We start from the raw sequence: 15,379 nt of genomic DNA, 5'->3' as shown, positions 1-15,379 counted from the left end.
GGATGAAAGACACATTTCTTAGAGGTCAGCCCAGGTTCTGTGCTGGACAAAGGGGCAAATCTGGTGTGCGTTAGGGTCGCCCAGACTCAGAACACGTGAGCCTACAAACGCCTCACTTGAGACCCCGGCCCCACCAACGCCCCGGTCGCTGTGCGTGGTGCAACCAGCTCTCTGCGGGGGCGCGCGTGACCACCTTCTCCATCGAGACTTCCGGGATCCTGCGGGGCGGGGGGGCCGGAAGTGGGGCTTCTCTTGCTTCCGGCTCGGCCATTGTTTTCGCTTCTGCTGGCCACTGAGGTGTCTGGCGCTCGGGGGTCGCCGCCGCGGTGCCCCGGTGAGCGGGCCTGGGACGGGGAGGGAAGCGTTACCTGGGTCAGGGCCGCTGAGCTGGGGCTGCTCGGCCGGAAGTGCGGCCGCCCACTGCCCAGGTTGGCGACGGCGGCCCGACCCACTCTTCTCCCCCGTGGTCGGCAGCGCGGTCCCGGTGACGCCCAGAAGGCGCCAGATGTAGAGCAGCCTCTTTGTCCCAGTGCCCTGACCAGCGGTGCCTGGCACAGAGCCCGGCCCCTGCGGGCACAGCGATGAGCAGGGCAGACGTGGCCAGGTGAGCGGCGCAGCATAAGCCTGGTTGATCGCGCATGTAGTTAGACGTTTTCCCAGCCTTGCGCCGGGAAACAACAGTACGAAGCATCAGAAGTGGGTCAGACCTAGTCGGAATTTTAAACGTGAAGTATGACTTTTATGAAGGAGACTTAAAAATCCAGATAAGAGGTTGAACGTTCGGAGCTGTAAGGGAAGTAGGAAAATGATGTAAACTTTCTCTGGGTGTGGGATCTTAGAGCAGAATCACAGATTTTTACGTCTGTCTTTTCTTTTTAAAGAAGTCGAGGGCTGGAGTAAAAGAGTTAGTTTACTCAGATTACCAAAATGCCTGGTGACTTTGGAAGTGTAGCACAGATGCCCTAATTAACACCACGGTGCTGATTTTCAGAATTTTGTAATATGTAAACTGATAAAAGTCGCCCCACTCCCAACTTCAGTATCATTCATTCGTTTCCCAGATACATGCCTCAGTATCCCAAGTACACGCACATGTACAAAGATGACAGGGAAGCAGCTCTGCCCTTTGAATCCTCCCAGAAAGTGGAGGAGGCAGCAGTGTAAGTCATAAACACAGGGTAAAAGTGTTCTCGCAGAGGTGTGAATGAAAAAGGTACTGTGGGTTCACTGAGGCAGTCATCACAGTTAATTCCTCGAGAGATCAGCAAAGCTTGCTAGGGGAGGTGGGATGAGTGGAAAAGGGTCTGATATTTCTGACTCCATTCTGTTCCTTTTTCCTTTTGTGGCCATCCAGCAGTTTGGGGGCTGTGAGTGGTTAGTTATGGATAAAATAGTTAAAATACAGTGTGTTCGAAGTAGAGAGGTAGGCTCCCTGCTCCGCTTCCTGGATGAGGAAATCAGGAATGTCTTTAGGAGAAAATGGCGTTTGATATGGATCATGCCAGATGAATAGGTGTTTGTCAAAAGTTTCAGAAGACAGTATGTGTGGCTTATAGCTGTTGCTAGAGCTTTAGTCCTACCTTTCTTTATGGTTATCTCTATCACAGAAGAATAGAAAACTTTTGAGCAAGCATTTTCAACATAGGTTTATTTGTAAATAAATGTACTGTTCAACAATGCACATTGTAACACAGCTACTAAATAGTTAAATAACAACTTACTATTTTTTAAATACACCTTTTGGATTATCCTGCACATCTCATATTTGGAGATCATTGCAGTATTTCAGTTTGGGTACCTGGGGAAAGTGGTAGGTTGGGTGGCCAGAACAGAGGCCTCAAACTAGGTTGTGAATGCTGGGCATAAAATTTAGGTTTTATCCTGTAGTTAGGTGATGGAAACCACTGAAACTTTAAAAAAGGAAGTGACTTGGAGAGATGCTTAGAGAGTCTGCCTTGGTTGTGCTCTTTTTCCCCCCATGAAGGTTTGCCTTTTAACTGGAGAGTCTGTCATCAGCCTGAGGCTGAACACTCTGGGGAATCTGATTTCTCTCTTGATGTTTCTGTAGGTGACACTCCCATCACCCTATATCCTCAATTCTGACAATAGCTTCTGAGACCTGAATTACAGACCATCATTTTAATTGGACATAAACTGCAACTGCAACAAACCTCTCTTTGGTGTCACAATGGCTACCCAAGGCAGGGGAACTTCAGGCCTCTTCCCCAGGGGTGCTGTTCTCCAGAGACAGGAGGGCTGCCTAACCGTGAAACAGGAGCCAAGGAGCCCGACCTGGGGACACGGCTGCAGTCTCCAAAAGAATCACCCTCCTGTCTGTGAAATTTTCCGGCTCCACTTTAGGCAGTTATGTTATCACGAGATGTCTGGGCCACAGGAGGCACTGAGCCGGCTCCGGGAGCTGTGCCGCTGGTGGTTGATGCCAGAGGTGCATACCAAGGAGCAGATCCTGGAGCTGCTGGTGCTGGAGCAATTCCTGAGCATCCTGCCTGGGGAACTCCGGACCTGGGTGCAGATGCATCACCCTGAGAGCGGTGAGGAGGCTGTGTCTGTGGTGGAGGATTTCCAGAGACACGTCAGTGGACCAGGAGAGGTGAGCAACTGAATCTAGGTTGGCATCTGGAACTGTTCTCTACTGCTTGGGGTAGCCTAGGAATAGGCGTTCTCCATTCCATAGTCTCTAAACTGGTTTCTGTTTAGGATTCCTGAGCCAGTGCCCCCCGCCTTTTTTTTTTAACAAAGAGTTTTGTGCTCCCAGTCTTAAAAATGCAGGGCCCAGCCAAGTTTTGTGAATTGCTTTGTGAAATACTGTGTTGTAAACCTAGCTTAAGTCTGGAGCACCACACAGTCTTCCTGACACACAGAGGATTTGAACACTGGTTAGAATAGGGAAGCATGTTAGGGAGAAGTAGCCCTGAAGATGTGCTGATAACATGAGCCCTCGTTTGAGAAGTTTCTCATTACTTCCTTGGACTTCTCAGAGTTAATGGGCTCTTTTCCTGCCTTTCAGGTTCCTTATGAGATGTGACAGGTCTGGGCTTCAGCATCATTTTTTTCCTTTGTAGCTTTCCAAACCCAACTGGCATCTTTCTGCTTCTTTAATTCTAATTTTGATTTTCCCTATTTTCTAGAATTCTTTCAAGGTTAAAGTCAAGATAACTCAAGTGAAAGGAAAGCTTGGAAAAGTCACCAGTGTCATAACAGTGTGAATGCTGATTCCTAGGATCATAGAGCTAACTAGCTCAGTGACCATGTGTATCAGTCAGAATTAAGCCAGAAAAACAAAACCAGTAGGAAATTATATATTGGGTTGGCCAAAAAAGTTTGTTTGGGTTTTACCATAAGATGTTGTGGAAAAACCCAAATGAACTTTTTAGTCAACCCAGTATATGTCTGTTGCAGGAAAGTGACTTATGTCACTATGGGACCTTGTGAGTCTAGTCAGAAATTTACAAGGCAGGTTGTCAGAAAGTTAGGCTAGAACTGTCACTCACAGGCTGAAGCAGCTGTCCACAGAAAGAATTCCTTCTTCATGGAACTTTCAGTTCTGATTTTAAGACCTTGCTGCTGCTGCTGCTGCGTCACTTCAGTCGTGTCCGACTCTGTGTGACCCCGTAGACGGAAGCCAACCAGGCTCCGCCGTCCCTGGGATTCTCCAGGCAAGAACACTGGAGTGGGTTGCCATTTCCTTCTCCAATGCATGAAAGTGAAGTGAAAGTGAAGTCGCTCAGTCGTGTCCGACTCTTAGCGACCCCATGGATTGCAGCCTACCAGGCTCCTCCATCCATGGGATTTTCCAGGCAAGAGTACTGGAGTGGGATGCCATTTAAGACCTTGCTACTGTTTAAATCAAGCCCATCCAGACTATCTAAGATAACCTCCTTTACTTAAACTGATTATGAGTTTTCATCACTTGTGTAAAGAATCATCACAGTAACACCTAGATTAGAGATAATTTGACATCAAAAGACGATCACACTGTAGATAATCAGTTCTTCCTGATGAGTCTTCAATTGCTTCTCTTGTAACTGAGCAGGATGGATTAGGGTTCCCTCTACATTTCCTCCTTTGTGCTTTACAGGGAAAATCAGTATGTGAAATTTCCCAGGTACCCAGTACATCATTCTATTCAGTGCTTTTTCAAATATGATTATGTGTCTGGGCCTAAGAAATCAGTTCCAGTTGATTGGAGTCCTAGGGTTAGACCTTTTTCCAAAAGTCTAAATGCTTTGACAGTATCAAATCCGTTGTTTGATCATTATTTCCTTGGGTATACAAGTAAGTGAAAATTGCTCAGTTGTGTTCATCTCTTTGCATCCCCATGGACCGTAGCCTACCAGGCTTCTCTGTCCTTGGAATTGTCCAGGCAAGAATACTGAAGTGGGTTTCCATTCTCTTCTCCAGGGTTTCTTCCTGACCCAGGGATCGAACTCAGGTCTCCTTCATTGCAGGTGGATTCTTTACCATCTGAGCCACCAGGGAAGCCCATAAACAAGTAAACACAGGAATAAGCTAATTATCAGCAGAGTCTAGAGGGCAGCGTGGCCCAACCATAATCAAAGACAAGTGGTTGTGGAAATGTTGAGAGTGCCATTTAGTGAGGAGTGTAGAAAGAAGATTTCCCTATCTTCTGCCTTTTGTTTAAGCATAAGAGAATGTTCCCTCCATTAAAACTGTCACTTGGGACTTCTCTGGTCATCTAGAGGTTTAGATGCCGTGCTTCCAATGCAGGGGACTCAGGTTCAACACCTGGACAGGGAAATAGATCCCACATGCCGTAACTAAGAATTTGCGTGTCACGACTAAAAGATGCCACATGCAGCCAGATAAATAAATAATAATTTTTTAATTAAAAAAAAATACTGTCTTTTATCCAGGGAACCTCAGAAAAAAGGTGACTGAGTCACAAACCCAAGAGAATGACTAACAGTTGACAGGGCCACTGAACACTCATGGGGCTCTAACGTAGAAGTGAGATATTTGGACTCCATTTCTTACTCTGCCGCTGTTGTCAGTTTAAGTTTTTCGACATGAAAACATGAGAACAGGGCTATCTCACCTAGCCTGAACGCAGAAGGTGTTTTTTTGACTAAGTGGAAAAAAAAAACCACAGAGGCTTTTTCATGAAAGTTTGCCAGGAGGAGATGACAGGATGTCATTTTGATCAGCAGGAGTGAGTGAGCGTGTGCGTGTGTGTACACTGGGGCCAGAGAGAGTTGTAGGGACATCCCTGTTGGGTTGCAGAATCACGCAGCTTACAAAATACTCTATATCTGTTTTAATTTGTGTTCCTAGCAAGCTTCCAAATAGTAGTGCAAATAGTGATCATCTCCATTTGACAAGCGATGCAAGTACAGAGAGGTTAATTGGCTTATCTAAGATGACAGAGCTAGTGTGTGTAAGATGACAGAGCTAGTGTGTGTAAGATGACAGAGCTAGTGTGTGTGTTTGTGTTAATTGCTCAGTCGTGTCTGACTCTTTAAACATTCCCTTTGTCCATGTGTATGGGACCAGGATTTTCCAGTTCCTGTATTCTAAGCCACTACCTTGCCCCTAATTTGTTGATGTGGAATGCTATCGGGATGAAAATTGAAATGGGGTTTTCATGGCCTGCGAGAAAAGGACCCCTATGAGTCCTAGGGAATGAATAGGAACTTTATCAGGATTTAATTATCAGTGAGTTACAAGGTTGTCTTATCACAGTGCAGTTAAGTTCTGTTTTCTGCCAGTACCGACAGCTGCTGTGTTTAAGAGTGCTAAGTCCCGTTGATAAGAACCATCGAGTGGAGAGATGGGGAACCACAGACCCCAAGGAACCTCTTGGACCTACCATTTCACTGGAGAGATACACACTAAAGTAGAGAGCCCCCTCACTTCTCAGCAGATGTAACCCAAGAGGGCAAATCCAGTGTACTTTGTTGAAGAAGTTATTCTCAGATTATGCTGTACTATGTACCTGCCAGAACGAGTGAGCTTATAAATATGATTTAAGATAACCAACAAGGACCTACTATATAGCACAAGGAACTCTACTCAATATTCTGTAATAACCTAAATGAGAAAATAATTTGAGAGTGAATGTGTGTAATGTGTATAACTGAATTACTTTGCTGTACACCTGAAACTAACATGGCATTGCAAATCAACTATATTTCAGGTTTTTAAAAATGTGATTTATTTAGATATTTTCAGTTTTCTGCTCCAAATACTGGTAAAAGTAGTAACCATGAGATTATGAGGAACTGATTTGATGATAACAAGCAAGGGTTAGAAATAAAAGGTCTGTACTGAGATAGTCTCAAGGTCTCTACAGATTGGTGTTACCTGATCCTATTTGACTTTTTTTTTAATTCTTATTTTTCCTGTTTGACTTCTTACATAAATTTTTGGAGAGAGGAAGTACATACTGAAAACCAAGTTGTTGTTGTTTTTTTATTTTGGCTGCACTGGATCTTTGTTGCTGCTTGCAGGCTTTCTCCAGTTGCAGTGAGCAGAGGCCACTCTCTACTTGCAGTGCATGGGCTTTTCATTGTGTTGACTTCTTTTGTTGCAGAGCATGGGCTCTAGGCATGCAGGCTCAATAGTTGTGGCACATGGGCTTACTTGCTCCAAGGCATGTGGAATCTTCTCATAGCAGGGATCAAAGCAGTGTCCCCTGCATTGCAAGTCAGATTCTTTACCGCTGGACCACCACAGAAGTTTCTGAAAACCAAGTTTGCAGGTCAGCCAGTCAGTTCAGTCGCTCAGTCGTGTCTGACTCTTTGCGACCCCATGGACTGTAGCACACCAGGCTTCCCTGTCCATCACCAACTCCCGGAGTTCACTCAAACTCATGTCCATCGAGTCGGTGATGCCATCCAGCCATCTCATCTCATACTCTGTCGTCCCCTTCTCATCCTGCCTTTATTCTTTCCCAGCATCAGGGTTTTTTCAAGTGAGTCAGTTCTTCGAATCAGGTGGCCACAGTATTGGAGTTTCAGCTTTAGCATCAGTCCTTCCAATGAATATTCAGGACTGATTTCCTTTAGGATGGACTGGTGAGACCTCCTTGCAGTCTAAGGGACTCTCAAGAGTCTTTTCAAACACCACAGTTCAAAAGCATCAATTCTTTGGCACTCAGCTTTCTTTATAGTCCAGTTCTCACATCCATACATGACTACTGGAAAAACCAAAGCTTTGACTAGACAGACATTTGTTGGCAAAGTAATGTCTCTGCTTTTTAATATGCTGTCTAGGTTGGTCATAACTTTCCTTCCAAGGAGCAAGTGTCTTTTAATTTCATGGCTGCAGTCACCATCTGCAGTGATTTTGGAGCCCAAAAAAATAAAGTCTCTCACTGTTTCCATTGTTTCCCCATCTATTTGCCATGAAGTGCTGGGACCGGATACATGATCTTAGTTTTCTGAATGTTGAGTTTTCCCTAGACAGTGTATTAAAAAGCAGAGACATTACTTTGCCAACAAAGTAGTTGACAAATTACTTTGGTCCATCTAGTCAAAGCTATGGTTTTTCCAGTAGGCATGTATTGATGTGAGAGTTGGACTATAAAGAAAGCTGAGCGCTGAAGAATTGATGCTTTTGAATTGTGGTGTTGAAGAAGACTTTTGAGAGTTCCATGGATAGCAAGGAGATCCAATCCGTCCATCCTGAAGGAAATCAGTCCTGAATATTCATTGGAAAGACTGATGCTGAAGCTGAAACTCCCAATACTTTGGCCACCTGATGCGAAAAACTGACTCACTAGAAAAGACCCTGATGCTGGGAAAGATTGAAGGCAGGAGGAGAAGGGGATGACGGCAAAATATTGAGAGGAAGGCATTCAGCATAATGCCACCATTGGGCTAAGCATTGTTCTAGGAATGTGTGATCAAGACAGAGTTCTCACCCCCAGAAAGCTTATATTTCACTGGCAGAAAAATAATAAAGTAATAAATAAGGCAATTAAAAATTAATATGTGCCATAGAAAATATTATCAGGTAATTTGAGAGAGAGAATGACTATCCTTGCTTTGTCAGTGTGGTCTGGGATGGTCTCTCTGAAGACGAGATACTTTTGTTGAGAGAAGTTGAAAAAGCTAAGGTTTGTCAGCTACTGTATTGGGATATTGCTCCAGGTGTCAGCCTTGGTAGCATAATTCTTGCACATACAAGTACATACACCTATCACTTTTTACTTCCTTGGTACTTCTGATTGACCTGTTCTGTAGGTTAAGGCCCTTGGAAGCATACACAGTTACTGTCCTGACTCCTTTTTCTAGGTGGTTCTTCATGAGCACATGTGTGTCTGAAGCACTGGCCCAGAGTGGAAATAGTTCTGTAATCTGGTCTTGAAGCTCCTGCCAAGAGGGGCAACAGAGGGGTGACAAGTAGGACTGCAAGCTGTAGATTCTGCTTGGACAGTATTCTCCCACTTGGCTAACCTGGTAGGGCTGGAACGTCCCTCTGGCTCTTCTTTTCCTGGCTTCCTCTCTTGGGGGTGCTTCCTAGAGGTCTTGGGTTCTGTACCTTCATGAATGCTGTTTTGGATCCAATTTTATTTCCTTGTCTCTAGGTTTCAGCTCCAGGGCGGGAACGGGAGATGCATTCTGAAGAGAAGACAGCCTTGGGTGCAACACAGGAATCTCCTTCTACCTCACCCCACAGTGAGGGTTCAGCCCCTAGAGCCCACCTGGAGCCTCCTCGTGATCCTGGGGCACACCACCACCTCTCCAGTGGGCACTCTGGTACTCACCTCCCTGCCTCTGGCCTTTAGTCATTCTTCCTTTCTCTCCTTTAACGTCTTCCTTCCCTTCATCTCCCATCTCCCACCCCATTGGCCCCTTATCACCCTGCCCTGTGTCTTTCTTTCCTGGTGACTTCATTCCTTTTGGTTATTCTCCAATCATTTATGTATGTAGTGCATTTTTATCAAGCATGTCTCATGCAAAGACACTGTTGAGGACCAGAGAGATGTACTACACCATCGATACTTATAAAGGTCTTATTGTCTAGTTGCTAGAGGGTCAGTCCTAAGTGCAAGAGGGGGAAACCTCATAAGATACATCTGAGTGATATCAGTCTCCAGGCAATTGAGGCCGTCACAAACCAGCCATGTGGGCATTGTAAACAGTGAGCAAAATCATTGTTGGTTGGAGTGGCTGGAGGATGTTTCATGGCAGAGGGATTGAACAGTGAAAAACAGGGAAGGGATTAGAAGTGGGAAGAGAGGTGGTCGGTGCCAGAACAGAATGTAAAGCAAAGGCTTGCTAAGTTGGGAGTTCCTTGGACCGCATTGAGGTACGGTCAGGAGGGACTTATCTGGGAGCCTGGGTTCTGGTTGTGTAGGGCCTTTAGGAGGAGCCTGGGAAGATTTGTGCGGTAGGTGAAGTGTTAGAAAACAGTATTCCAGAAGGATTACATGGCACATGAGCACTGTGGATAGAGTGAGGAGCCCAGTGGCTGGGAGCCTTAGGAGGAGGCTAGTGTCACAGAACAGAAGAAATTGCCTGAGCCTATTTGGGTGGAATGAAAAGTGATAGATGTGACACACATTTGAAGGAAAAATCCATGAGACAATGGAGAGGAGGGGGGATTAGTGGGTTTTAGATGATGTTTGGAATCACTGAGGAAACTTGGGAAGTCAGGAAAGGAAGATGGAAACATGCATTTAAACAGCGAACTTAAGGTCTTGTGGGACACCCAAATGAAATGTCCAGATAGGCAGCTGGAGGCTTGTGGTAGGGGTCTCAGAGAACGGAGAACTTCAGAGCAGCATTAGAGAATGGGAGCCGTGAGATCTCTGACAGAGGGAAGAGGGTCACTCTGAGGTCTAAGTGCCTGTAGCATCCTTGATGAATGGGCAAATGAAGAAAGAGGCCCCACAGCCTAAGGGGCAGAGAGATAGGGGGAGGACAAGCAGGCTGCTGCTGGGGAAGCCATGGAGGAGAGAAGGTGGTCATAAGTGTAGCTTTCTACCTAGCGTGGCAGAGAGAGGGCTGGAAGGAGCTGGCAGCTCTGTTTGACCAGGGACCTTCTTCATCTCCAGGGAAAGTTCACAGCTTATATGGATAACACCTTTATGGAATAGGTGTGAGGGTCAGTGTATGTGGAGCTGCCTGGGTTCTCTTGAATCCATTTAGTGGGATACAGACCTCCTCATTGGAGACAAGAGCAGGGCTGGTCCCACTCAGAGGTTTCTTTCTTCCCTTAGCTCAGGGTGCTTCCCCAGTGCCTGCCCTTCCCCAAGTGGGGAACTTAGGAGACCAAGCAGTGGCAACTATGCTTCAGATGGTCATGCCCCAGGTGAGCTTCCTGAGTTCCGAGTCTATGACCCAGGAATGTCAAGGCCTCATCTCCGGGGCTCTGGCCCATTCTGAGCCTGCTCCTGTGGCTTCCCTGCCTAACTGCTTCCCCTGGAGCTGGTCCTGTCCACCGAGTTCATGGACTGTATCTTATCTTGAACTTGTCCTTTTATTAATGTGTCCTCCTAGCTTCCCTCTGTCTCCCCATCCCTTTGGCCACCAGGTACCCAATCCTGTGCTCTTGGTAACCCTGATGACTTGGCCCCTTAGGCTGGGAATGTCCCTGAGCAGTAAAAGCTTGTCATTCCAGGAGGCTGCAGAGTTGGAGTTCCTATCTGTGAACTATTCTGAGAAGTGGAAAGGTGCAGCACTCAGCCAGAGAGCCCTGTACCACAACATCATGCTGGAAAACTGCCATAGCCTGGGCCCATTGGATAATGACTCTGCTCCCCAGTAATTTAGATTCGGCTCTCTTTGCTATGTTTTTATTCTTTTAAATTACGAAAATATAAAGAGACAAAGTGGGGAGAATAATAAAATGAATTTCTCTACATCAACACCCATTATAGTTATTATTAACATTCTCTTTACTTCCTTATTAATTAAGCTGGGCTGCTTTAATTAGAATTTGTAGTTGGACAGAATAGAGAGCCACTCAATTACTGTCAGTCATGAGCTAAGTTAATTACAATAAGGCTGAAGGAATGAAAACCCTGAGCAGACCGACCAACTAGACCACACTTTGGGAAAGAAGGCCTTGTAGGAGCCTAGGAGCCTTGCAGCAGAAGTGAAAGGGTTTTCATGCCATTGTTTTGAGATAGCAGAACCCCATGTATCTGTTTCCAGTTGTCACTGATAACCATTCTCTTCACTCTGAATGTTTTTTCTTTCTCTGAGCTCCTTAATTAGCCTTTCTGTTTCCTCATATGTTCTAGTTGCTGTGGCTCCTGATGGATTTTTTTCTCCATAGATCATTTCAACTTGAGCTCCTACTTCTAATTTCGTTTGTTTCCTACTTTTAGTTCATAATTAAATATCATCGTTGTTTGAGCAGAAATTTGTTCCAGGCTACCTGGAGCTGGTGACTACTCTACAGATAAACTGTACTTGGGTCTGGTGTTTGGTCTTGGTCCAGTCACCTGTTGTCCATCCTGGGATGAGCTGAGTTGCTTGTTTGCCTAGGGTTCCCCGTCAGAAATAATGGGGCACAGCTGCTTCCAGGAAGTGGCTGTTGTCAGGGGAGGTTCTGGGATTGACAGGTCTAAGACAGTAGCCTACTCTGAAGAGAGTGGACTTAGAAGTCAGGGATTCAGACATCTGTAACTTGTACACACTAAAGAACTTGAAGATTTATAGCCCTGATGTTGATGTGAGTGAAAGGAACCAACATTTTTTATATTAAACTATAACCATTGGAAGGACTGATGCTAAAGCTGAAACTCCAATACTTTGGCCACCTTATGGGATGAGTTGACTCACTGGAAAAGACTCTGATGCTGGGAGGGATTGGGGGTGGGAGGAGATGGGGACAACAGAGAATGAGATGGCTGGATGGCATCACTGACTCGATGGACATGAATTTGAGTGAACTCCGGGAGTTGGTGATGGACAGGGAGGCCTGGCGTGCTGTGTTTCATGGGGTCACAAAGAGTCGGACATGACTGAGCAACTGAACTGAACTGAACTGATAACCATGATTGCTCTGCCTTCTCCCAGCTATTATAGAATTTAAAAGCAAATACTTATTGCTTGTTTTCCCATGATTCCTGATTATCAAAATACCAAAGACATGTTTGATTTATATTTCAAGTTATTGATGCCATTCTTAATTTTATGTGTAATACTGCGCCTACCAGTCCAGTGGTCCAGGGACTAGGACGTCCCCAGTTTTAGAGCTCTGCTCTCCCCTTAACACTTTTACTTAGTGTTCCTCTAATTGTGGCTTCTCCACACCTTGTCCCTGTCCTGTTTTTCCAGAATCACTCCTTTTTGTACACTTTTTCCTGATCATACCCTTGTAATATACATTTTCCTTCAACTCTCATGTTTGCCCACATCATTTCTCATATTTGGTTTAAAGTATTTACCACCGCTGTCCTCGACATCTTTACTGCGAACTGTGGAGCCATACAGTGTTATGGTTGGAGCGGACCCGAGAGTTCATAGTTTTACTAAGGAGACACCACATCTAAGTGACTTCTGGGAGATCACACTGTGCTTTACAGCCTGATCTCTTGCCTTTCAATTGGCCTGCTCACCTGGCCGTGCTGGCTCCACATGCCTCTGTTCTGATAGCTCTGCTTCCTCCATCCTCTATGGACCAACTTTCCCTCTTTGTTTTTCTGTCCACAAAGAAAAATCTGAGCCATTTCCCATTTTTCTCCTGTTCTCAATGTGTCTCCCCATTCTTTACCCTCAATGTGAATTTTTTGTTAGCTACATAGGCTTCTGATAGTTCGGTTTCCCCTATAGGACAAAAAGTGAATGACAGTTGTTTTCTTCTGACTTGGCAGCAGATGAGAACAGGATGGTGCATTCACAGTTGCCTCCAAAGCAGGACATTTCTGAAGAATTGAAGTCATGTGACAGGATCTTAGGGGTGTTCTGTGGAGAGATTCCTGCAGGACAAGAAGCTGGGACTGCCAGTAAAGAGGCTTTAGAGAATCTAGAAGTTCAACCCTCAGATGAAGAAGGAACCAGACTGGAAAGTGATTTCTTTGAAATAACACAAGAGGATAAAAAGAAATCCACAGAGCATCAGTATGATGAGTATAAGGAACTTGGGGGACATCTAGATCTGTCCTCTGGTCTCTCAGAACATCAGGGAGTTCTGAAGGGACAGAAATCGTATCACTGTGATGAATGTGGTAAAGCTTTTAATTGGAGTTCACATCTCATTGGGCATCAGAGAATCCACACTGGAGAGAAACCATATGAGTGTTCTGAGTGTGGCAAGACCTTCAGGCAGACCTCTCAGCTCATTGTCCACCTCAGAATCCATACAGGGGAAAAACCTTATGAATGCAGTGACTGTAGAAAGACCTATCGCCACAGCTCCCATCTCATTCAACACCAGAGACTCCATTATGGGGAGAAACCGTATAAGTGTAATGAATGTGCAAAAGCCTTCACCCAGACTTCCCAACTCATTGACCACCAGAGAACTCATAATGGGGAGAAGCCATATGAATGCAATGAGTGTGGGGAGGCCTTCATTCGGAATAAAAGCCTTATCCGCCATCAGGTACTTCACACTGGTAAGAAACCTTACAAGTGTGAAGAGTGTGGGAAAGCTTTCTGTTCTAACAGAAATCTTACTGACCATCAGAGAATCCACACTGGGGAGAAGCCTTATGAGTGTAATGAATGTGGCAAGACCTTCAGTCGGAGTAAATGTCTTACTCGACATCAGAGCCTCCACACTGGGGAAAAACCATACAAATGCAGTGAGTGTGGGAAAGCCTTCAATCAGAACTCTCAACTTGTTGACCATGAGCGAATTCATACTGGAGAAAAACCTTTTGAATGTAATGTGTGTGGTAAGGCGTTCAGTCTGAGTAAATGTCTCACTCGACATCAGCGGCTTCACACTGGTGAAAAGCCCTATAAATGCAAAGAGTGTGGAAAATCCTTTAATCAAAATTCACACCTTATTATTCATCAGAGAATACACACTGGTGAAAAGCCTTATGAATGTAATGAATGTGGAAAGGTCTTCAGTTACAGCTCCAGTCTTATGGTACATCAGAGAACCCATACTGGGGAAAAACCCTATAAATGCAAAGATTGTGAGAAAGCTTTTAGTGACAGTTCACAGCTCATTGTACACCAGAGAGTTCATACTGGAGAGAAACCCTATGAGTGTATTGAGTGTGGGAAAGCCTTCAGTCAGCGTTCTACTTTCAATCACCACCAGCGAACTCACCCTGGAGGGAAGCACTCAGGTCTGGCTTGATCTATTTCTTAAGATATAATTCTCTAAGACAGCAAGGAACTTTGGTTAAGGTTTCTATATAAGGAGTATGTTCACTCTGTTCTCTGCTTTCAACCACTGATCAAAGTGGACCATCCCTAAAGGTTCTCTGCCAATCACGGAGGTGGGAGAGGGAATAACAGTGCAGTCCTTCCCAACTACTATTTAAAAATCTATCTCATTTCTTAGTTATTCATCCCAAAATCAGAATGTGTGTTTCTATAGGACAGAGATATTTCCTTTTTCATTTACTCCCTTTTACCATTTACATAAAGTCATTCTCCAAGATACTGATTCACTCTTTCTCTTGGCTATGGCCCTCTTTATGTACTATTTTTTACCTCTTTATCTACTTTTTAAACTCCTACTCTAATATGGTCTCAGCACTTATGTTCCCTGCCTAGAAAGTCTTTTTTACATTTCCTTTGCTAATCTGTGTCCCATAGAACCTGCCAGATCCAACTCACCTTGAAAGACTCTCTTCTTCAAATACTTCTCCACTCATGTTAAACTTCTATTCATTGGACTTCAGTACTTTGAGTTAGCTGGTGGTGTATGTACAACTGTTGTTAAATGACCTTGTAAATTATTCTCAACCTACTGTATATGTGTGTACGTTAATGCCAACATATTATAGACTCTTTGAGGTTGGATATAGTATTTCTTTAAGTACATAAATAATGATTTTCATATGCTGGTAGTTTAATAAATACCTTTTTAAAATTCAGCTTTCTAACTGGACCATTCTTAAATTGGGCATAATCTCCCCTCCCCCCGGCCTCCCACCAGACAAGAAGCTTCTAAATATAGATCTTATATCTTCATAGAATATCACGTACAAAGCCCTCATTGATTTCTGCATATACCTCTGGAAGTCTCATTACTGCTACTTCATTGTTGGTTTCTGATAAATTTTCTATTGGGTTTAGAAAGTTTCCTTCTATTCTTATTTTTAGAAGCAGTGATATAATGTAATAGTTAAGTGCATAGATTTTTTTTTTTTGGCCACAGCACAAGATGTGGGACCTTAGTTCCATAGCCAGGGATTGAACGTGTGTTCCCTGCATTTGAAGCACTGAGGCTTAACCAGTGGACCACCAGGTAAGTC

General features: G+C 44.6%; 1 protein-coding gene across 1 annotated transcript; it reads left to right on the top strand.

The window, feature by feature from the left end:
* Positions 1-261: 261 nt before the first annotated feature.
* Positions 262-14,265, top strand: LOC129548081 (uncharacterized). The gene is given in 5 exon segments (XM_088831982.1): positions 262-604; positions 2,069-2,611; positions 8,570-8,741; positions 10,208-10,730; positions 12,810-14,265. Coding segments are annotated over 4 exon segments (2,574 nt in total). The 5' UTR covers positions 262-604; positions 2,069-2,188.
* The last annotated feature ends 1,114 nt before the right edge of the window (positions 14,266-15,379 follow it).

Source organism: Moschus berezovskii, chromosome 24, assembly GCF_049115385.1.
Source record: "Moschus berezovskii isolate FMDL1 chromosome 24, NW_MosBer_1.0, whole genome shotgun sequence".
Classification (NCBI taxonomy): domain Eukaryota; kingdom Metazoa; phylum Chordata; class Mammalia; order Artiodactyla; family Moschidae; genus Moschus; species Moschus berezovskii.
Note: the sequence above shows the minus strand (reverse complement) of the source record. Positions and strands in the feature narration are given on the sequence as shown.